This window comes from Centroberyx gerrardi, chromosome 7 (assembly GCF_048128805.1).
Source record: "Centroberyx gerrardi isolate f3 chromosome 7, fCenGer3.hap1.cur.20231027, whole genome shotgun sequence".
Lineage (NCBI taxonomy): Eukaryota > Metazoa > Chordata > Actinopteri > Beryciformes > Berycidae > Centroberyx > Centroberyx gerrardi.
Genome location: NC_136003.1, coordinates 33,473,893 through 33,495,939, shown reverse-complemented (window position 1 = coordinate 33,495,939; position 22,047 = coordinate 33,473,893). Strand labels below are relative to the sequence as shown.

Sequence of the window (22,047 nt, the reverse complement as noted above, 5' to 3'; positions counted from 1 at the left end):
TGCATAAGGTTCTTATGCAATGGAAACGTTGTTCACTACTCCAGTAAGTAGGACGAACCTTAGATACGACTTGGCAACGGGAGATATTTCTAGTAAACAAATGAACAGAGTAAACGGAGGCTTTGACTGCGTCGCTGTTGCTATGGTTACTCATTTTAGATACAGGCTGATACTACGTAGCCAGCGCATTAATTTAGAACGGTGAACAGACAGTTTCACTGGAACTACTTAGTAGGTGTCCATTATCAGGAATTAATGGACACCCTGCAGCTAATCAGAATTGAGTATTCACCCAGACCATGGTATAATTCTGGTTAACACAGCAGACTAATTAGTTAACGTGTGTGGTGCTGAGTGCTTCCCTAACTCATTACTATCTGAGGTAACGAGGAGACTCCAGCTGAGTTGTGTTTTGTGAGCAAGACGTTGAAATGTGCTCCAACAAACTGCAGCAGGGCATGTTATCAGAGCAGAGTGGGTGTGAATCAAGTTCAAGATCAAGTCAATTTTTTCATATGGTCCTTCATCACAAGCATGTCTCAAAGGACTTTGTGATCATCAATCAATCATTCACGAGCTAAGGACCACACCATCAATTGAATGTGAATGAGGATGATTATTTAACAGATATGAATAATGAAAGAGAAAACTGCAATGAATGGAGGATGGAGAGGTGAAGGCAAATCATCTGCGGCGTGGGGAAGGTTTCAGCGATGGATCCGTCCTTGCTCCCAGGCACGGTGGCAGACCCCCAGCAGGCCCTGTGATGGAGGGGAGGAATAGAGAGAGAGAGAGAGAGAGAGAGAAAGAGTGAGAGAGAGAAAGAGAGAGAGGGGGGGAGGTAGACTGGGGCACGTAAAACAAAACAAACAGGTATGCTGAGCAGGTAGGCATTTAAAGGGAAATGACAGGAAGGGGAGTGACTGAGGTGTGTTCCTGCTCCTGAGCCTCAGCTAATATAGCTCCAAAGAATGTTGTAACACAAACACAAAACAAACACACACAAAATCACGTTTAATCAAGACATAGCAAGCCGACCTATCCTACATAGCCTAGCCTACCCAGCACCACCAGCCTTAGACCCTGCATGCAAGAAAAAAACTCCTGTGGTCAGACCTCCCTAGAGGGTCTTGGACCACAGGTTGGGAACCGCTGCTCTAGAAGAATGGGATGTGTGAATACATAATAAGCTTTTCACCATGTTTGACCCCATAGTCATCTTAAATAGCTTTCAAATATGACTTAATTTTTATAAAATTCTATTTGATAGTGAAATGTGATCATATTTGCCCAGCTCCATGCATTATCTTTCTGTGCTAGGACTACTCTTTATTTCACTGTAGATGATGCTGTTGGACACATTAAAGCCACACCTCCTGATCTGTGATTTCTCCACCTCAGACTTGGTTTCTGGCTAAAGGTTAGACTGGTTTACTGTCATAATGACGTTTCTAGACTTTGGTAGTGAAGTTATGAGGATGTGACAGCAGCCTCAGATCAAATGAACACAGACACCAGGACTGAAGTCTGTCAGTGTTTCCTCTACAGATGAAGGCAGAAAGTCTGTTTGACTTGACCTGGATGTGAATTCACCAGGTAAGGATGCTAAACATTAGACATATTTGATAAGTGAACTATGTGGAATTGCATTCTATCTGTAAAACTGATGGTGATGAAGTCTGTCAAGATGTGTATTCAGTGCTTTCAGATGTGAATTTGACATTTGACTGTGGGGCCAAACTTAACCTTCAGTAAGAATGTTTACATGTTTTACTTTTAGTGCTGTCGTATAAAATCAACACCAGGTCACAAGTTAGACTGTTGTCACGCCTTATTTCATTGGAAAGATATGAGGAAGTCTCAGAACTGGTCTGACAGCTTGGATAACTTTTTTGACCGAAGTTTGATCGACTGTTCATACACTGTGTGTACAAAAGTGTACAAAACAACAACACTACTAACACTGAGATACTCTCCATGTCACACAACCTCTTTTTACAAAGTCCATGTCTCATTTTGTTCGTTAGACTTAAAATCCTTCTTTCTGGATGGACCTGGTCAGTCTGTTTGATGAAAGGCGGTCCTGGTATTTTCTACACTCAGTGTGTATGTGACATGTTACTACATCTGAAAGTATACAGAGTTTAGTTTAGTATATTTTGTGAAATGATTTACCAGGGAGACATTTTACCCCAAGTGGAGGGCGTGAATAGGTTCAGAATTTTCTTTATTTGGAATTTCATATTTTCATACAAATTTCCTGATTTTCCATTCCACCCTGACAGAAAAGAAAACTTTGTAAAATGTTTTTGTGTCTCATTCCAGTTATTGGCAGCAAGATGCTGGAAAAAGTTTCAACCAAGTGAAAAGATAAAAAGATATTTACCAGTTCACAGAAATAAAGGGAAGGGGAAACAGAAAATAGGGAATCAGCCTGTGCTCTGACCTTACTGAAGAAAGGCATACGTATACGAGTACTGTGTGTTTGTAATGAAGGAACAGATATGATCAGACAGTAGAACAAATATTACCAATTACATTATCGATTACTTTACCTGACTGATAAAGAAATCTCATAAGACCTACATGTCTGAAAAAGGAAAGAGAGAGAGAGGGAGAGAGAGAGAGAGAGAGAGAGAGAGAGAGACAGAGAGAGAGAGAGAGAGAGAGAGAGAGAGAGAGAGAGACTAGTATCCTGGCATGATGCCTTAAAGAGTGACGAACCTAAAATACCATAATTCCTCATATGTGCTCAAGTGTTGAGATAATGATTGATAATCTTGTTTCTCATCACAGGAAACACATCGATTCCATTTAACTTCTCAGAAAACTTGTTTTAGTGCATCTGACGACTTTAAAGCCCAAAGGCTGCATCTGACAACTTCCTCCATGTGTGCACGTTGCTAGGTTACTGCGATACACAGAACTTCTCCTAGCCAATCCGGTTGAAGGTTAGCTAATGGAGCGGTGATGTCATACTAGTTGTTTGTATTATTATCATCCTGTTCATTCTCCTCACCTCTGTAAAGTTCTCCATTCACTTATAGTTTATCCATCACAAGACAAACTACTTGCTTTTGTTCCCTGAATGAGATCATGATTGATCTTAAGCTTTAGTTGTTTTTCAGCTCTTTCCACTGGACATTGAGTATTCTTGGAGAATTTGGAGCCCTTCAGCTGCTCACTCTGCTGCAGGACTCGCTCTTTAGATTTGTTGCTTGTAAACTTAGCAAGAAGTGACCTCGCTCTCTCTGGATTTGGTTTTAAGCACCAAAGCCTGACTAGTCGTTTGGCAGCCGGACCCACAGGTCAGGCAGCCTATTGTTTTTGTATGTATTCTTTATCACTTTCTTTCATTGCCTTCCCATGCACAAAAATGCACACAACTTTGCAGTGTGGTCCAGTCTGGTTCAATGGTGGTGATGTGGTGCTACACTAAACAGCCAAAGATTAAAAATCAGCCATATGTGCTGCAGTTGTGCAATTTTCTGAGGATGTAAACCCATATGAGAGGCATCTTTGTTCACTGCTACCTAGTGGAAATTAAGTTAATCACTTTTTCATGAAGTGAAAACGAATTAACTCTAACTCCTTCTACACTGAATGTCAAAATGACACCAAATCAGCTTGCACATAATCTGCAGACACTCAACTTTGTTATATAAGGTTTATAAAAAAAATCCAAATTGAGCCCACAGTGACTTTAATGATCTCACTGAAAAGTATACTGTACACAGACATTTTAACTTCAAACAACAATCTTAATGAAAAAATATACAAAATCATCACCTAAGAATCACCACCTAAGAAAAGATAAATTTACACTTTATTGATCCCCTAGGGGAAATTCAGGAAGCTGGATGTGCTGTGAATTTTTTTCAGAATTTTACCTCAAAAACTGTAATTTTGGTAAAAAGTAAAAACTTTTCAGTATATTAGACAAATGTGGAATAATTTGCATAACATGCCAAAACCTAAGGTTCTTGAAAGGATGAACAGATTTTATTGCTATATTAATGTATTAAGATTAATGTATTTTGAACTAATTTTGTACCACAAGACAATGTGCAAAAGGTCAAATAAAGAGAATATTTACTTATAGCAACAAGAACATGTGATGTTCAGATCAGGTGGCTCATTCCAGTTACTGGCATCATGGTGCTGGAAAGAGTTACAGCCAGGAAATAAAAGATAAAAATATTAACCAGTTCACAGGAAAAGGGAATCACCCTGCTCTAACTTTGTTGAAGAAATTCATACATATACAACTACTGTGTGTTTGTACCAAAGGGTTATATATGATCAGACAATAGAGCAAATATTATCAATTACCTTTTATTATCTGGCTGACAAAGTACTTTTACAAGACTTCCATATCTATACTTACTACTACTTAATACTACTTAATACTAGTTTTAATGAGATGAGATGAGATTAATTTTAAATCATCATCATCATCATAATTGTCCTTTGAGTTGAAAATATCCTTTGAATTTACCAGGAAGCAACGATGGCGACGGATAAAGAGAAGCTCTCGAAAACTAAAAGGCTCCTTATCAAAACACTGGAGGATTTGGGAGACGAGGACTTCAAGAACTTCAAGTGGGAACTGCAGCAGGATGACATCCTGGAAGGCTTCCCAGCCATCCCAAAGAGCCGACTGGAGAAGGCAGACAGGAGGGGCACAGTGGATCAGATGGTGCAGACCTACAACAAAAACACTCTGGAGGTGACCAAGAAGGTTTTGATGAGGATCAACAGGAATGATCTAGTGCAGAGTTTGTCAAACAACAGCTCAGGACTTAAAGGTAAGTCATGGGGAGAAAAAAATACAAACATGTGAAAAACAGAAATGACACAGATGTCTCATAAATTAACACAAGGGCATATATCAAGACAGTAACAATAAACACAGTCAACAGTCATAAAAATAATCATAAAAAACGGTCTGTTTTGGTTGTACAGTGTGTGTGTGTATGTGTGTAATGTCCGAAGCTATATGAGACTCCTTCTTCTTTGTTGCTGGTTAGTGTTCCTGGTCTGAGCCAATGATTTTATTGCAGATCCTGACAGTCTTGTGGAGGCGGTTTGTGTTGATGCTGCCCAACACTCCAAACCTGCTGTGATACTGAATGTGAGGAGGGATTCAGTGAAACTGATAGAAGACTGGTAGGACTGACTGATGGACCGGGAGTTTTCTGAAGAGGCGTTGCTGACATTTTGAGAATATGTTTTGGGTATTTCTCTTGAAGAGGAGTTTGTGATGGATGGTGGTGCTGAGGTATTTGTATTCCTCAACACGCTCTGTGGTCTGGTTAGTTACCACCAGTGCTGCGATGGAAGGCTGCTCTGATTTATTCCAGGGGGCAGAAAAGAACGACATGGGAGGCATCAGGGAAGGGAAACTGTACTGATTGGAAATAACACGTTACAGACTTTAGCTGAGTCAGTGCTGCTACCAGATGAGTCAATATAAATAAGATTATTCTGATTAAGTTTGACTGAACGATGATGAATAGTGGTGTGGTGAGGGAGGGACACAGTCTCAGTCTACACTATGCTGTCAGTTGTAATGTTGCTAGACCTATCGGCTGCCTTTGACACGGTGAACCACCAAATCCTCCTCTCCACACTCGCTGAGCTTGGCTTCTCAGGATCTGCTCTCTGCTGGTTTGAGTCCGACCTCTCAGGGAGATCCTTTAGACTGTCTTGGAGAGGGAAGTGTCTAAATCCCACTGCTTGTCCACAGGGGAACCTCAAGGGTCAGTGCTTGGACCCCTTCTCTTGTCAATATACACCACCTCACTTGGTGCAGTCATCCGCTCACATGGCTTCTCATACCATTTATATGCTGACGATACCCAGCTCCTCCTATCGTTCCCGCCAGAAGACCCCACAGTCTCGGCACGGATATCGGCAAGCCTCGCCGATATCTCGGCATGGATGAAGGAACGCCACCTTCAGCTTAACCTGTCAGAGACTGAGCTCCTTGTCATCCCAGCCAGTCCCTCTGTACAACAACAGATCAGTATCCAGCTCGAATCAGCTCAGCTCATTCCCGCAAAGTCTGCCAGAAACTTGGGTGTCATGATTGATGACCAACTAACCTTTAAGGAGCATGTGGCTTCTGTTGCTCGGTCATGTGGATTTGCCCTGTACAACATCAGGAAGATCAGACCCAGCCTGTCTGAACATGCAGCACAACTCCTGGTACAGGCTCTTGTAATATCAGCCTTAACTACTGCAACTCCTTACTGGCAGGGCTCCCGGCATGTACGCTCAAACCTCTACAGATGATCCAGAACGCAGCGGTGCGTCTGGTCTTCAACCGGCCCAAAACAGCACATGTCACTCCGCTGTTCATATCCCTCCACTGGCTCCCAGTCGCTGCCCGCATCAAGTTCAAGTCCTTGATGCTCGCCTACAAAGCAGCAACCAGAACGGCTCCGACCGACCTGAACTCCCTCATTCAGGTCTACGCTCCCTCCCGCTCACTACGCTCTGCGCCTGGTGCTGCCGCCACAACAAGGCCCTAAGTCTCTATCCAGACTCTTCTTCTGTGGTTCCTCGGTGGTGGAACGAGTTACCGAACTCCATTCGATCTGCAGAGTCCCTCTCAATCTTTAAGAAAAGGCTAAAGACCCAGCTCTTTAGTGAACACCTTCTCACCTGATGAACTGTGTAATGTAAAAAAATAAAAAAAATAAAAATGATTTATCTGCCTCGTAGCACCTATGTCCTGTTGGACCGGATCTTAGCTTTACGCCACTTACTCTCGTTGTTCTCTCCTGACTAGTATTAAAATCTCATGTGTACGTCGCTTTGGATAAAAGCATCTGACAAATGGGAAATTGTAAATTGTAAATTGTCTGAGCTATCAGACTCCACACCCTCACTAGATGATGCAGTAGAAGCTGTTCAGTTTCTCTGACATGGCGACACACTCATCTGCCCTAAAGCCGGATTAGCTGGGCTTTTCCTTCCTGGAAGAGCTTCTCCACCTTCTCCCTGTTCACTTTCTCAGCCTGTTTTATCTGTTTTTTCACTTCTGCTCTGCTGTTGTTCTGCATTCAGACGGTAGATGTGAGAAGAGAGGCAGGCTGCCTTTTGAGTGTCTGTGTTTATTTTGAGTTTTATGTTATGCAGATGTCAGGAAAACAGCAAAAAGGCAAGTCTCATTGTGTTGTGATTGTTTTACACTTTATTGATCCCCAGGGGTTCAGGTACAGGGTAATGCTGCTGAATTTAGCTGTTTATATTATTTTAAGAGCATGTATGGGTATAATTTGACCTTTAAAACACATTAAAAATAGTTACTGCCATTTAGTTTTGTGGAGCAGAATTGACTCCCATTCATTCTGACTGTGACTCTGGTCCCATTTATCAAGGGCAGGCTGCAGGTCAATGGTTCAGGTTTAATTAAACAGGAACACATGTATGGGTCTGCACAGAGGAAGACAGTTTATGTCACTTATTCATGTGAGAGACTCAAATGAAAACTAAACATGATGAATGTTCAGTTCCTTCAGTCCTTCAGTATTTATGTAGAGTTGTGGGATGAATAGGAGCTGTTGGCTGATTGGCTAGTGTTAAATTCAAGCCCTTTTAAAATTTCTCTCTCTCTCTCTCTCTCTCTCTCTCTCTCTCTCTCTCAAGGCTTTATTGGCATGAATGACAATGTCAGTGTTGCCAAAGCAATGCGGTGTACAAAACAATGTTATATGAGCAACAACAATACAATTTTGATTAAAATAATAAGTGGAGAATGTGTTTATACAACCTATGAAAGTAAAATCATGAAATATAGATCTTTAACAGTTGTGGTTTGATTTGTTTAGGACCATATAAAGAGAGATATATTTATGTAATAAGGCTTTGGTACAGAGGAAACAGTCTGGGCTGCTGTAATGGGAAACACTGGAATAATCCTCCATGTTAAATTCCCACTATAGAGAACAGTCTAACTCTGGTGACTCCATGTCTCCCTGCTGTCCTCATGCTGCTTCTCTCAGTCTGTGGCAGGCGCTCACATACTGAGCTGCTAGATCTACAACATCATCTCTCTCTCCTAATAATACGCACAATTTTTCTTGATTTGATGTGTTTGAGAATGTCAGGACTTTCGTTTTAAATTTTGGGAGGAAGGAGTATCTCAGGACTTTATATTTGGTGCAGGAGAGTAGAAAGTGCTCCTCACTTTCTATTTCTTGTGAGTTGGGACACAGTCTGCCCTCTGTAGCAGCCATGTTCTCTGGTGCTGTCCTGTTTCCACTGCCAGGCTGTGGTTCTGATCCTGGACTTTGTTAGGGTCTTTCTTTCAAAGGGGTCTTTTACCAGAGTCAGGTAACTGGCCAGTCTGAAGTCTCTGCCCAGTGATCTGTAACTCCATTTTCCCCAGACTCTTGATTTAATTTTGTCAGAAGTCAGTGTATGAGTCTCTGATGTTCATCTGTAGTTGTTTGAATTGGGCTCTTGGGTTTGAAACCACTGTGCTGGGATCAATATGGTGGTTTTGGGCTATTTGCTATAAGGCATCAGTCTCTGGGCAGAGGCTGTTTTCAGTAAAAGCTCTGTGTTTGTAAGACTCTTTATGTGATTGAGCTAGGTGCACATAAAACTTGCATGCCTTTTTTTGAATTGGCACCAACAGAGGAGGTCTGCCTAGTTCTGCCCTGCATGCGGTTCGTGGCATTTCTGTGAGCATGCAGGATGTTCTTACAGAACTCCAGGTGGAACGTCTCTATGGGGGTTTTGTCTCAGGTTTTATCGTCAGTCAGCCTTTAACAGCGGCCCCCATACTTCACTGCCATACAGAAGGATAGGTTGAATAATTTAATCAAATATTTTTCTAATTGTATAATAAGCTTTTCTTGCTTTCTGTCTCTCTCTCTCTCTCTCCCTGTCTCTCTCTCTCTCCCTCCCTCCCTCTCTCTCTCTCTCTCTCTCTCTCTCTCTCTCTCCCTCTCTCTCTCTCTCTCTCTCTCTCAGGGGATGTCAGTGATGTCGGGGAGACTTCAGAGAACAGAGGATCTTCCTCCAGTCAACCACAGTCTGCTCCTCTTCCTCACCTTCCCACTGACAGCAGTCAGACTGAAGGTAAAGTTATTCTCTGGCTCCTCCTGGCTGCCATGTTGGTCTTGTCACTGCCCATTTAGTGTGGCTGTTAAAACGATGAAGGATTTAGTTCATATGTTTGTTTTACTTGATGTCACAGCTCCTGGAGTCGTATTCACAAACATTGTGAGAATCCTCTGAGTCTTAACTTCGCCTAAAACTTCCTAGCAAGGAGTTCTAGCTTAGGAGTGATTTAGGAAAGTTCTCAGAGTGACTCTGAGCGAGGAATGGACAAGAAGTTTTATCTTAGTGAGGAGGTGTGGTCCACTCTGTTGCTAGGTATGATGCTCTCTTTTAGACGCTGTCATTGGTCCATCAGGACAAATCTCAACACGCCTCTTTTAGTCATTCAGAATGCACACAAGGAATCACATGTGATAATTACACAATTTAGTCTACAGTAAATAAAAGTGTAGTTTACTTATACTGTCAAAAATGAAAATCCCTGTTTAATCAACAGTTAGAGTGTCTGTCCCATCAGTGACCCCGACAACACCGGGGTAACCCGCTATATCCATAAATGGTTTTCACACAGCACATTCTTAGCCTAGGGTTATCTTAACCCTGGGCTAACAGCTGGCCCAGGGTTAGCTTAACCCTGTTCACACACAGACATTTAACCCATGGCTAACTCTTAGCCCAGGGCTAACGATTCACACAGCATTCTTGTTAGCCGAGGGCTTACATGTCTGAATATTCTGTGGTAATAAAAACACTCGAGCCTAGGAATGCCATGCATTGTTGCTTAGCAACGTTGTGAAGGAGAAGTTTGATTTGATTGGACAACACACAAGTGACGCAAAAGTGTTCTAACCATAGAGATATAACACATATTATATGTGTTATATCACACGTGTTATATCTCTATGGTTCTAACCCTGTTCACCCAGACAACAGAGAACCCTGGTTTTCAACGATTTTCTGGGGTTAACCCTGAAAAGTCGGGGTTAACCCTGCTCCGGAGCAGGGAAAGCTGCCCTGGGCTAAAGTCGGGGTTATCCCACTTTGCCTGTGTGAATCGTTTCTTAGCCCTGGACTTTCGCCCTAGACTTGTGTTATTTGTGCAAGTATTTCAGTGGAAAACACAGGTGAAAGTTACATCTCGAATAATATTATGTCTAGGGTAAAACGTAGCCCACTTGCTTTCTCTCTCCTAGTTATACCATGAAAATGTATCTTATCAATAGTACCTGAGAGTAATTACAATCAGCCTGCTGTGAGTTAAACCATCAATTAAAGGTTAAAAAAAAAAAAAAAAAAAAATAGTTGGGTATTTTGAACCCTGGGCCCAAATAACATGTTTTCGGTCATAATCACTATTAGTACAAACCATACCTTCGCTAGAAGCCTGCTCCATCCGTCCGGTAACATCCGGTTTCCCCCTCCGACTCTACTGCAGTAGAAACCTAGGGGCATACGCCACAGTCTTTGAAAACTATGATAAACGTTGTTTTGCAAAACACGCTCACAGTATAATCACACCGGTGTCAGGATGTTATCTGGAAAGAATTGTAAAAAACCGAACTTTCTGTCAGCAGTTATTTTTGGATTCTTCTGGCTCTGTGGAGCTTCCACCGGCTGAGAAGGCAGTGCGTCTTTGAGAAAAAATAGTTCCTATCAAATACAACTATTGACAGAAAGCTCGGTTGTTTACAATTTTACATTCACAGTTTACACTCACATGCAATTTTTTTTAAATGATTAACCACAGTCAAATATATTAAAGGCATGAAATTATTTCTCAAAAAAATTGTGGATTAATATGAACTCAAAATGAAATATGCATTTAGAAATAAAATAATACACATTCCCAAGTCTGGCTGTAAGACAAGGGTATTACAATAGTATTAATGGTGTAATAGTTAGCTTTGTTGAGTGGGAGATGTGAGCGCATCTCTAATGAGATCAGCAACAGACATCATCCTGCAGGATCTAACCTGTAGCTTTATTAACTCACTGTCATTCAGCGTTTGGAGAACATTTCTCCTCCTCTGTGTCTTTCAACCATTTTCTCCTCTGCTTAAGAAACTCCTCAGCTCCTAAAAGTCCTCCTCTCTACTCTGAACAGGTTTTCACCTTAGGAGCTCTCTTAAGGGCTAAGATGCTTCTTGAATAGCTTTTATCTTTACTATGATTTAATCTTATTTTAATTCTAAGAATAAAAATTCTTAGATTTTCACCATTAGGACCAACTCTTAGTACTAGGAAGCTTTGTGAATACGGCTCCTGAAGTACTGATTCATCTGAGTAACAGGTGCAGAATGGGGCTTGTGACCTGAGGGTCGGCAGTTCAAATCCCTGAACTACTGAATCTTGCGTGAAAAAGTGAATCAGTAATTCTCTCCTCTTCCTTTAACAACTATTGTCAAGATACCCTTGAGCAAGGCACTGAACCCCCAACTGCTCCAGTGGAGCTGCTCAGTGGCCACCAGTAGAAGACTGTGGGTGTACTGGGCAGCTCCCAGGTGTAAATGTGTAAATGTGTGATTGTGAAGCTGGGGTGCATCAAAGAGCATGTGTCCTCATCAAAAACTTTCCCTGGAAAATAGAGTTAAAAAATGTTGTGAATGAAAGCAACCCATAGTTAACAATGTCACAATGTCGCCTTCCTTTTTTGTTATTTTAAAAGGAAACATTGTATTGATGTTGACAGTGAGAACATGTTTGTTATTCTCAGAGCACCAACTTTTAGCAAAAAAAAGCACTGAGCTTCAAATTAGTTTTTATTTGTCTCACAAGCATCTGTTTAGTGCTGCTACCTGCAAAAGAGCCTAATACTTTTAGTTGTAGTTTAGTTTTTTTATGGATGTTACTTTGCTCTACACAGATTTGCTGGTGAGAACAACAGAGCCTCAACGACTCGTCACATGGTACCAACAAAAGCTCCAATCTAACCTCCAGGACAGTTTTATGTGTGCACAAGAAGGATGGTTAGACAGGGAGGATAAGAAACCTCTGGATGATATCTACACAGAGCTCTACATCACAGACGGGCGTATCATACACATCAACATGCAGCATGAGGTCAGGCAGATTGAGATGGCATCAAGAAAGCCAGCGGACACAGAGGAATCAATCAAACCCAGCGACATCTTCAAACACCCTTCTGGAAAACACACATCCATAAGAACAGTACTGACCAATGGGATTGCAGGAATCGGCAAAACGTTCCTTGTGCACAAGTTCATCCTGGACTGGACTAAAGAGAGAGCCAATCAAGATGTTCATCTCATATTCCCCTTCACCTTCCGCCAGCTGAATTCACTGAAAGGAGAAAGGTTTCGTTTTGCAGAACTAATTCACGAATGTATCTGGGAAACCAAAGACATCAAGGAGGAGGCTCTTAATGAAATCTTCACAGAACTACAGAAGTCAGGAAACAAAAACTACAACAAGAGTAAATTTAAACTTCTGTTTGTGTTGGACGGACTGGATGAGAGCCGCCTTCAACTAGACTTCACTGCCAATGAAGAGTGCTCTATTGATGTGACAGAGTCAACCAGAGTAGAAGTACTGCTGACAAACCTCATCAAGGGGAAACTGCTTCCCTCTGCTCGCCTCTGGATAACCACACGACCTGCAGCAGCCAATCAGATCCCTGGAGACTTTGTTGACATGGTGACAGAGGTGAGAGGCTTCACTGACCCACAGAAGGAGGAGTACTTCAGGAAGAGATTCAGAGATGAGGAGCAGGCCAGAAGAATCATCTCCCACATCAAGACTTCACGAAGCCTCCACATCATGTGCCACATCCCAGTCTTCTGCTGGATCTCTGCTACAGTTCTGGAGGATCTGTTGAAAACCAGTGAGAGAGAAGACCTGCCCAAGACCCTGACTGAGATGTACACAAAGTTCCTGGTGTTTCAGATTGATCGGACAAAAAAGAAGTATGGCGCAAAAAACTGCATTCAGTACATTCAGTCACTTGCAAAACTGGCTTTTCACCAGCTGGAGGAAGGCAATCTGATCTTCTATGAGAAGGACCTAAAAAAGAGTGGCATTAACTTCACTGAAGCCTCACAGTACTCAGGAGTGTTCACAGAGATCTTTAAAAAGCAGGACCGGCCAAAGGACAACTACAAGATGTTCAGCTTTGTCCATCTGAGCATTCAGGAGTTTCTGGCTGCTGTTCATGTGGTCCTGTCACTCATCAACAGCAACAAGAATGTGATGGCTGAACCTCAGCTCAAAAATATGCGGTTTTTCAGCAAAACATCTGCAACAAAGGTCCACAGGATTGCTACTGACAAGGCCTTACAGAGTCCAAATGGACACCTGGACTTGTTCCTCCGCTTCCTCCTGGGTCTTTCACTGGAGACCAATCAGGATCTCCTACGAGACCTGCTGAAACAGACAGGAAGAAGATCACAGACCAATTGGGAAACAGTCCAGTACATCAAGGAGAAGATCAGGGAGAATCCGTCTCCAGAGAGAAGCATCAATCTGTTCCACTGTCTGAATGAGCTGAATGACCGTTCTCTAGTGGAGGAGATCCAACAGTACCTGAGATCAGGAAGTCTCTCCACAGACAGACTCTCCCCTGCTCAGTGGTCGGCTCTGGTCTTCATGTTACTGTCATCAGAAGAGAAGCTGGATGAGTTTGACCTGAAGAAATACTCTGCTTCAGAGGAGGCTCTTCTGAGGCTGCTGCCAGTGGTCAAAGACTCCAATAAAGCTCTGTAGGTGAAAAGATAACTGGATATATTAACTTTATTAGAATGTGATGTGAGTACAAAATGGAAAACATTTTAAAGTTGTTGTTTGTCTTCATCACTAATTCTCCTTCAGGCTGAGTGACTGTCAGCTGTCAGAGAGAAGCTGTGAAGCTCTGGCCTCAGTTCTCAGCTCCCAGTCCTCTAGTCTGAGAGAGCTGGACCTGAGTAACAACAACCTGCAGGATTCAGGACTGAAGCTGCTCTCTGCTGGACTGGAGAGTCCACACTGTAGACTGGAGACTCTCAGGTAAGATCCATTCACAGTTTTCCTCAATTGATTTGACACATTTCTCCAAACTAAGGTCCCTGTTCTCAAAACTCTCTCAGGTCAGTATTCCTGAATCTGCAAAGAGAGACTCTGCAGGTTTTACATCAGGACTCCAGAACCATTTTACATTGGCATTTTCAATTTCACTGAACATAATGTTCTGCATTTTCCAGAATGTGTTTTGTTCTGATCCAAATTCATACACAGCCATGAACCTGGAGGACTGAGAGAAGATCCTCCATGCTTTGATCTCATGTCATTTATATTACTGCACCTCTCTCTTCCTGTCTCAGTCAAGATTCACTGTCACATATCCAGCTTGTTCAGAATAGAGCAGCTAGGACTTTAACTGGTGTGAAGCAGAGATCATATATCCCAGATTTAGCATATTTCCACTGGGTACCGGCTGATGAAGAATTAATATGAAGATTTCACAGAGTTTGAGTAGTTTTGGCCCTGAGTTACACTGCAGAACTCTTAGTTCTGTCTGAGCTGGAGAGCAAGCTGAGATCTTCAGGTCCTTCTGACTGACACTCAGTCTAAACTCCAGACTAAAGGTGGAAACACTTTTGCCATCATGGCCTCTAGACTGTGGAATGCTTTCCTGAGGGACTTGGACTGGCAAATTCACTATCATCTTTTAAAACACTTTAAACTTGCACTAAGTGATTTCAGACCCTGTAACCAATCCTGAAACTAACGTGTGCTATGTGGAGATTTCCGTGAGACGTCATGATATAAACCAGTAGCCACACACGCGGGCCAGCTGTGTTGTTGTTTTCACCTCTTTTCTAAAGCTTGTTGTCAAGTTCGGACCGAACAGCTTTTCCTTTTTTTAAAACTAGCTTGTCTCCTCTCTCGCTGTATGAAAGCGGCGCTCTCCCCCTCCCATCCCTGAAAAAAAGTCTCGTAATGTTGGAATCGATGAAGCGAGCGGGGAAACGTTTTCAACTAGTAAACTTGCTACCTGCCTCTTCACTTGTCATTGTGGGTCATGTGACCTTCAGCGGGAGAAAAATCTGGCGACCGGCGACATTTCTCCGTAGGTACGTTTGTTTTAGCCGTTAGCCTTTATGCACGGTTTGTCCTTAAGGGCTTCTGTAGCACAGCAGGTTTGCTGTGTGTTTACAAAATGTGTTGTGGTTTCTGTCTCCCTCTAGTGGTCGGAAAATCGCTTAGTGTAGATTTAAATCTGCTTCATATATCTTGCCATTCTTCTTAATGGCTTTCTGTAAAGCATAACATAGTAGAGTTGAACAATTAACCAAAAAAAAAAATGCAATTTGAACTTCTGCAATTTCCAAATCGCAGAGGCTGCAGTTAATTGCTTAACCCTCCTGTTGTGTCGAATTGGACCGATTTACAAGTTTTCTCTCTGAAAAATGTAGTTCATTTAATCTGATTGTCATAAGGTTCCATGACTCTGTCCACACAGGGCAGCTGAACACACAAAATAAATGTTGATAATTTTCATTACATTTTGGGTGTTTTATTTAACTTTTGTACACCTGTGGTGTTCCCGGTCAAAACTGACCGGTCATTAGAAATGAATGGGAGACTACAGTTAGTGTATAAAATTGAGTTCAGGCACATGCCTATTCATCAGATGGACACACTTCCTCTCCCAGACCCCCACATGCATGTGTGTTTGAGCACACACACACACACACACACACACACACAGTTGTGTTTTCATGTGTAGTTTTGGGCCTATGTCCTTTCTTTACTAATAAAATCATACTGGTTGACCGGGAACACAACAGATGTTATTTTGTGCCACTATTTAAAAATTTGAAATGGTTTCAAAACAAATGTCCTTGTTAAACTTTGACACAAAGTAGTCTGTGATAAATAGCACAATATGTTTCATCTGAGTATTTGTTATAGTCAAAATAATCCATACATTATGCTTTTTTTTTTTACTCAGAAACGAATTGTATGAGCTCAGGTCAATGAGGCCTACAGGCCATAAATAGCAAATAGAAGTTCAAAACTTGTAATGTTCACAAGAACTTAAGTTGATAAAAAGATCTAACACAACATTAGGTGATAATATATGTATTATTATGGATTTATAATCAGCTATAATGGGGCGGTCATTTTGGACCAGGAACACAGAATTAATTAACATGAAACGAACACAACATTAAGAGAGAGAAGCGTCCAAAATGGATTTCTCAACAAGATATTTTGGGTAATATTTGGTCCATGAATCAAGTGCAGTATTGGTGAAAACCTTTCATCAGACTCAATCTCAGTAAATCCTGCACACTGACATCTATTTTTTTAATAAAATCACTTTTATTTAAACAATTTTAAAGTTCTAAAAAAACAAGAAAAACTTGCGATGATATTGAATCGCAGTTTAAATGACGATTACAATTATACTTTTTGTCAATATCGTTCAGCCCTATAACATAGCATAGACCATTTGGTGGATGTATTGATCCAAATCACCTTGCAGCACCATGTGTGAATACAGTTTTAACATGGGTGAACCCAGTGGGAATCAAACCAGCATCTCTGGCGTTGTTAGTGCTGCACTCAGTTCAATGAACTACAGCACCATGCAAAGAACACTGTGAACTCTGCTTTTAGATAAGGGAAACATCAATCAACATTATTAACAGTAATTATTTGAAAGAAAAATCACAGACAACATTGACATTAAAATATAAGAGAATAATATTTCCATATCTTTTCTTGTCCTTCAGGCTGAGTGTCTGTCAGCTGTCAGAGAGAAGCTGTGAAGCTCTGGCCTCAGTTCTCAGCTCCCAGTCCTCTAGTCTGAGAGAGCTGGACCTGAGTAACAACGAGCTGCAGGATTCAGGACTGAAGCTGCTCTCTGCTGGACTGGAGAGTCCACACTGTAGACTGGAGACTCTCAGGTCAGGATTCCTCAACCTGGTCAACACATGACCATTTAAATCCTGCTTTACTTACAGAGTAACATCAGTGAATAGATTCCTAACCTGTGGAGGATTTTCTCTGCTCTTATGATTGTGGTAACAACCTTTCACTCTACTTTCTGTCCCCTATGAACTGTTTTCTGCTTTCTATCAGGATATTTCATGATTTCCCTCCTTGCTGTCTCTCCTGTTGAGACCTAAAATACCAAAAAGGATTTATAAGATTCTGCAGCAAACTGATCCAAGAACTGCCAAACTGACCAAACTGACTTATCTAACATGTATCTTGTTTTAAACAGAAAGTTTACACTGAGAACTTAGAAAAAAACATAAAACTGTTATGTAGAAAAGCAGGCAAAAGTAATTAACTTAACTGTCTAACTTAACTGTGTGTGTGTGTGTATGTGTGTGTGTGTGTGTGTGTGTGTGTGTGTGTGTGTGTGTGCAGGCTGTCAGGCTGTCTGCTCACAGAGGAAGGCTGTGCTTCTCTGGCCTCAGCTCTGAGCTCCAACCCCTCCCATCTGAGAGAGCTGGACCTGAGCTACAATCATCCAGGAGCCTCAGGAGTGAAGCTGCTCTCTGCTGGACTGGAGGATCCACACTGGAGACTGGACTCTCTCAGGTCTGGAGAGGCAACGTCTGCTAGAAGGCTGAGAGTCACACACATTTTCTCTGTCACACTGAGAAGATGAGGAATATTGATTAATGTCTAACAGCAGTTATGACTGATGCTGTATGGAAACTCATTCATATTGAAGGTTATTAAATGTCCATGTTTCCATCATCAAAGAGAATCTGCTGGTCTGACTTTGTTTATTCCCCCAGTGTGGACCATGGTGGAGTGCAGAGGTTGAAACCAGGTCTGAGGAAATGTAAGTGTGTATTTAGTTTGATTCATGAAAACAAAGCAACACACATTCAACTATTTAGATAGAAGGTATACGGCACCATAAGAACTAGCAATGGTGACAAGAAAAAGAAAATTTACATACATTTGATTTTTTTAATGAATTAATATAGTGAAAAAATGCCAAAACAATGTCTATAAAAAATAGGGAAACATTTAAAAAAAATCTTCAAATCATATATCATGCATCAGCAGGAGATACTGTGGTGAAAGTTTGAAGCTAAAGGTAAATCAATAACATGGTCAGAAACTATGACAAGATCCCCAGTGGAAAATGAATGGAAATGAATGAGCTTAATGTGGTTTATTTACCTAAAACTGATGAAGAAGAATCTGAAATAAATAAGGGGGATTTCTTATCCTAATTATTCACTACCATCAAAAGGAAAACACTGGGTATAAACCAGAATACTGACCTAAAACCATTAAATATGACAGCTTAATGTGGCTTAATGACCTAAAATCTAAATTCAGGCATCAGGGGGAGACAAGGAGATACTGTGGTGAAAAGTTCAAGTTAAAAATAAATTAGTAACATGGTCAAAAAAACTTTGACAAGAAATCCAGTTGCAAATGAATGGAAATGATTGAGCTTAATGTGGTTTAATGACCTAAAAGAAAGGTGGAAACGGTGGAAAGGTGGAAACCACTGGGCTGGAACCAGAAACACTGCTCTGTCACATTAAGGCCTTCTGGCCTAAAGTCATGATTTGATTTTTTAAAAATATTTTTTTTTGTCATTTCTTTGACTTGTGCTTCTTCTCATAGCAAGGTCTTATGACCAAGTACAGTTCAAATACATTTAATTTCATTCCACCTTACTTTTAGGTCATTAAGCCACATTAAGCTGTCATATTTAATGGTTTAGGTAAATTTAACAGATTATTATTTAAATACAAGTATTCTGCTTTATACCCAGTGTTTTCCTTTTGATGGTAGAGAATAATTAGGATAAGGTGTTGGTGCTGTTAAATTAGTTGTGAAATATTTATCTTTTTAATTATGTGTATGCATGTGTGTGTGTGTGTGTGTGTGTGTGTGTGTGTATGTGTAATGTATCTATATTATGATTACTGTTATGTATTTATTTATTATTTTTTAATTAATTCCTGTTATCATTAATCTCTTTTCATCATATTTTCCTAATTGTTAAACCTCATGTAAGCCCCATCAGAGGTTGGTTGCCTTTTCTTGTAATTTAAATCAATAAATGAATATAAAGTATTCACAAAAATGAAACTCTTCAATAATTAACAGTGAAGTTATTAATAAAATAACAATAAACACAACAGGTGTATTAGATGATAAACTGCTGCTGTATTGAGTCTTGTTCTCTCATCAGATGCCTGTGAACTCACTCTGGACCCAAACACAGCACACAGAAACCTCTTCCTGTCTGAAGACAACAGAAAGGTGACAGAGGTGAGAGAGGAGCAGCCATATCCTGATCACCCAGAGAGATTTGACTTCTGGAAACAGCTGCTGTGTAGAAATGGTCTGACTGGTCGCTGTTACTGGGAGGTCGAGAGGAAAGGAGGGGTTCATATAGGAGTGACTTACAGAGGAATCAGGAGGAGAGGAGAGGGTGTTGACTGTGTGCTTGGAAGGAATGAAAAGTCCTGGAGTCTGAGCTGCTCTGATCACAGTTACTCTGTCTGTCACAATAACAGAAGAACAGTCATATCTTCCCTCTCCTCCTCTGGCTCTAACAGAGTAGCAGTGTATCTGGACTGGTCTGCTGGCTCTCTGTCCTTCTACAGAGTTTCCTCTGACTCACTGATCCACATCCACACCTTCCACTCCACATTCACTGAACCCCTCTACCCTGGGTTTGGGTTCAGGTCTGGGTCTGGTTCCTCAGTGTCTCTTGTCAGATAGAGAAGGGAGAGAGAAACACTCACACTGCTGACCAAAGACAGCTGCTGAGATGATAGTTCACTCTGTACAGAATCACACACACACACACACACACACACACACACACTTCCATCTTAATGTGAGCATATTAATGTGTGTATTTCCATATAGATTTATGAGTTGTTTTACTGTAAAGAACATATTAATCAATCACTGTCAGCAGAATGTTTTCTATATTCAGGGAAACTGAACAGGGTTTTAACACGACTCAGCTACTGGAACATGAATATTTTACTTAGAAAATGAAATGAATGAAATATGAAACCAGACAGAATCAAGATGTTGTTTATGATGACGGGTTAAAATATCTTTCTTTTGGATCTTTCTTATATTTGGTATTTTATTAATCTCATCATTCCAAGCTTAACATTTTTATGTTTTCTATAATTGCTGTTTAATGAAATGCTGCCCTCTGCTGGTTAAAGGAGAAAATACACATTACATTTCTACTGGGACAGAGTAGGTAGTATGGGCAGAAATTACAGCCAGCAGAAACTGAATTTTAAAGGGTAACTTGGGTATTTTTCAACCTGGACCCTATTTTCCCAACTTTTTGTGTCTAAGGAACACACTCCCTGAAAGTTGTGTCGTGGTTTTGTCTAGAGAGTTGGACCGACTTGTTGGCCCCGGTCTCGGTTAAAAACGGTGAATTAACGGAGCCAAAGTCAGACTTGGACACATAGTAGGTGCAGCTTGGTAAATAGATGGTGCATTGTAGTTTACTCTTTCTATAGGCTGGTGTGTTGTGTTTTTTAAGCGTAGGCTTTATTGTGAAATAGGCTATAAGCCTATAAGACTCGGTTACACACAATAACAAACAGACCGGATCAAGCGAAAGGTAAAGAAAAACGTTTCATTTCTCTGTAGGGTCCTTTCCATAATGTTGTCAGACACTTATACTAACAATCTGAGCCTGTCAGTAAAACAAGAACTTTTAGTGGACGGACATTGACGGTGTGATTTGCCCCGTCGGATTACATTGCAGCTCGTTCTGCAGCTGCCGGCTGAAGCGATCTCGCTCAATACTGGACCAACTTCAAAAACTGTTGTCCCCTTTAGTCACTTAGACACAAAAAGATGGGAAAATAGGGTCCAGGTTGAAAAATACCCAAGTTACCCTTTAATTGCATTAATTAGAATTTTTGATGCTAAATTGAATCATGGTATGCACAAAATGAATCTGAATTGCAGAAGCTGAATTTCTATCATCAAAACTGAAACTGAATGTCATGGTTTGAATTTGGTCACTGTCGCTTTCAACTCTAAACTTTTATTTCTAACTAGTTTGAGCTAAAAATTCAACCCTCAATACAATGTGTGTACCTTCATTTCAATTGTTTTACTCATTTAAGTGCAATAAATAAAAACATGATTTGAAAACATGAACACATGGTTTGTCAGTACAGAACAGGAGTAAACAGGACAGGCTCTGACATCCGGACAGGACGGATCTCAGTTTCAGAGTAAAAGCCTTAATGTTTCCGGAGTTGTTTTTAAACTTGACTGTATTCTTGAATCATTTTCACAATTAGTGAACAAAATCTCATTAACTGACTGACTGACTGACTGACTGACTGACTGACTGACTGACTGGTTGCTGTGAGGCTGTCAGAGATGTTATTGAATGCATCAGTAGTAGCAGCGGCCCATTCAGTCACAACATGGACAAACAGTGACCTCTTCTGGCCAGTCATTACAGCAATATACTGCTGCTGCTACTAGAACAAGTATAGAGCTGGAGTGTATGCAGATTCAATAAATTAAAAGCATTGATTGAGTCTAAGTGATTCTCATTGGTTGAAAGACACTCTGTTATCCACTTTCAGGAGAGCAGGCTGCCCTCTAGTGGTACTGGGTAAACATTACATCACACACAACTCAGAGAATCATATGAAGCCAAGTCACTCTTTCAACTGTCGTTCATCGTTCACCAGAAGTCTCCCCTCTCTCACTCGTCATAATGACCAACTGAATCCAATGAATCCACTGACTCAAAGAACTGAATCTCATAAAAGAGCTGAACTTTGCATCACTAGTTCAGACTGGCAAACACTAAGGCTTTTATTCTGAAACTGAGGTCCTTCCTGTCTGGGAGTCAGAGCTGTCCTGTCCGCCTCCACAATACTTCCTCCTTTTCTGTACTGAGAAGAAAAGATGCACATCTCTCTTTCCTGCACTTGCCAACATTGAAAGGTCAAAGGATAATTATGCTGCTCA

At 41.0% G+C, this 22,047-nt stretch overlaps 3 protein-coding genes across 4 annotated transcripts in view; 2 read left to right on the top strand and 1 right to left on the bottom strand.

Annotated features, from left to right (window-relative positions):
- The window catches only part of LOC139910014 (protein NLRC3-like), a 305,613-nt gene that overhangs the window by 84,035 nt on the left and 199,531 nt on the right, over positions 1-22,047 (bottom strand). The window lies entirely within an intron of this gene.
- LOC139926206 (protein NLRC3-like) overlaps positions 1-22,047 on the top strand; it is a 67,029-nt gene that overhangs the window by 32,233 nt on the left and 12,749 nt on the right. The gene's annotated exons all lie outside the window — the stretch shown is intronic.
- On the top strand, positions 1,442-21,306 carry LOC144539500 (NACHT, LRR and PYD domains-containing protein 3-like). The gene is made up of 9 exons (XM_078284792.1): positions 1,442-1,596; positions 4,502-4,808; positions 8,989-9,096; positions 11,942-13,793; positions 13,903-14,076; positions 16,812-16,985; positions 17,455-17,628; positions 17,832-17,878; positions 19,256-21,306. The coding sequence occupies exons 2-9, from the start codon at positions 4,511-4,513 to the stop codon at positions 19,789-19,791; spliced, it is 3,363 nt and encodes a 1,120-aa protein (XP_078140918.1). The 5' UTR covers positions 1,442-1,596; positions 4,502-4,510; the 3' UTR covers positions 19,792-21,306.

Excerpts from the sequence above, each read along its gene's own strand:
- LOC144539500 (XM_078284792.1), top strand. The coding sequence starts at position 4,511 with ATGGCGACGGATAAAGAGAAGCTCTCGAAAACTAAAAGGCTCCTTATC. Across the intron at positions 4,809-8,988 it reads CAACAGCTCAGGACTTAAAG|GGGATGTCAGTGATGTCGGG; the intron begins GTAAGTCATGGG and ends TCTCTCTCTCAG. Across the intron at positions 9,097-11,941 it reads TGACAGCAGTCAGACTGAAG|ATTTGCTGGTGAGAACAACA; the intron begins GTAAAGTTATTC and ends TGCTCTACACAG.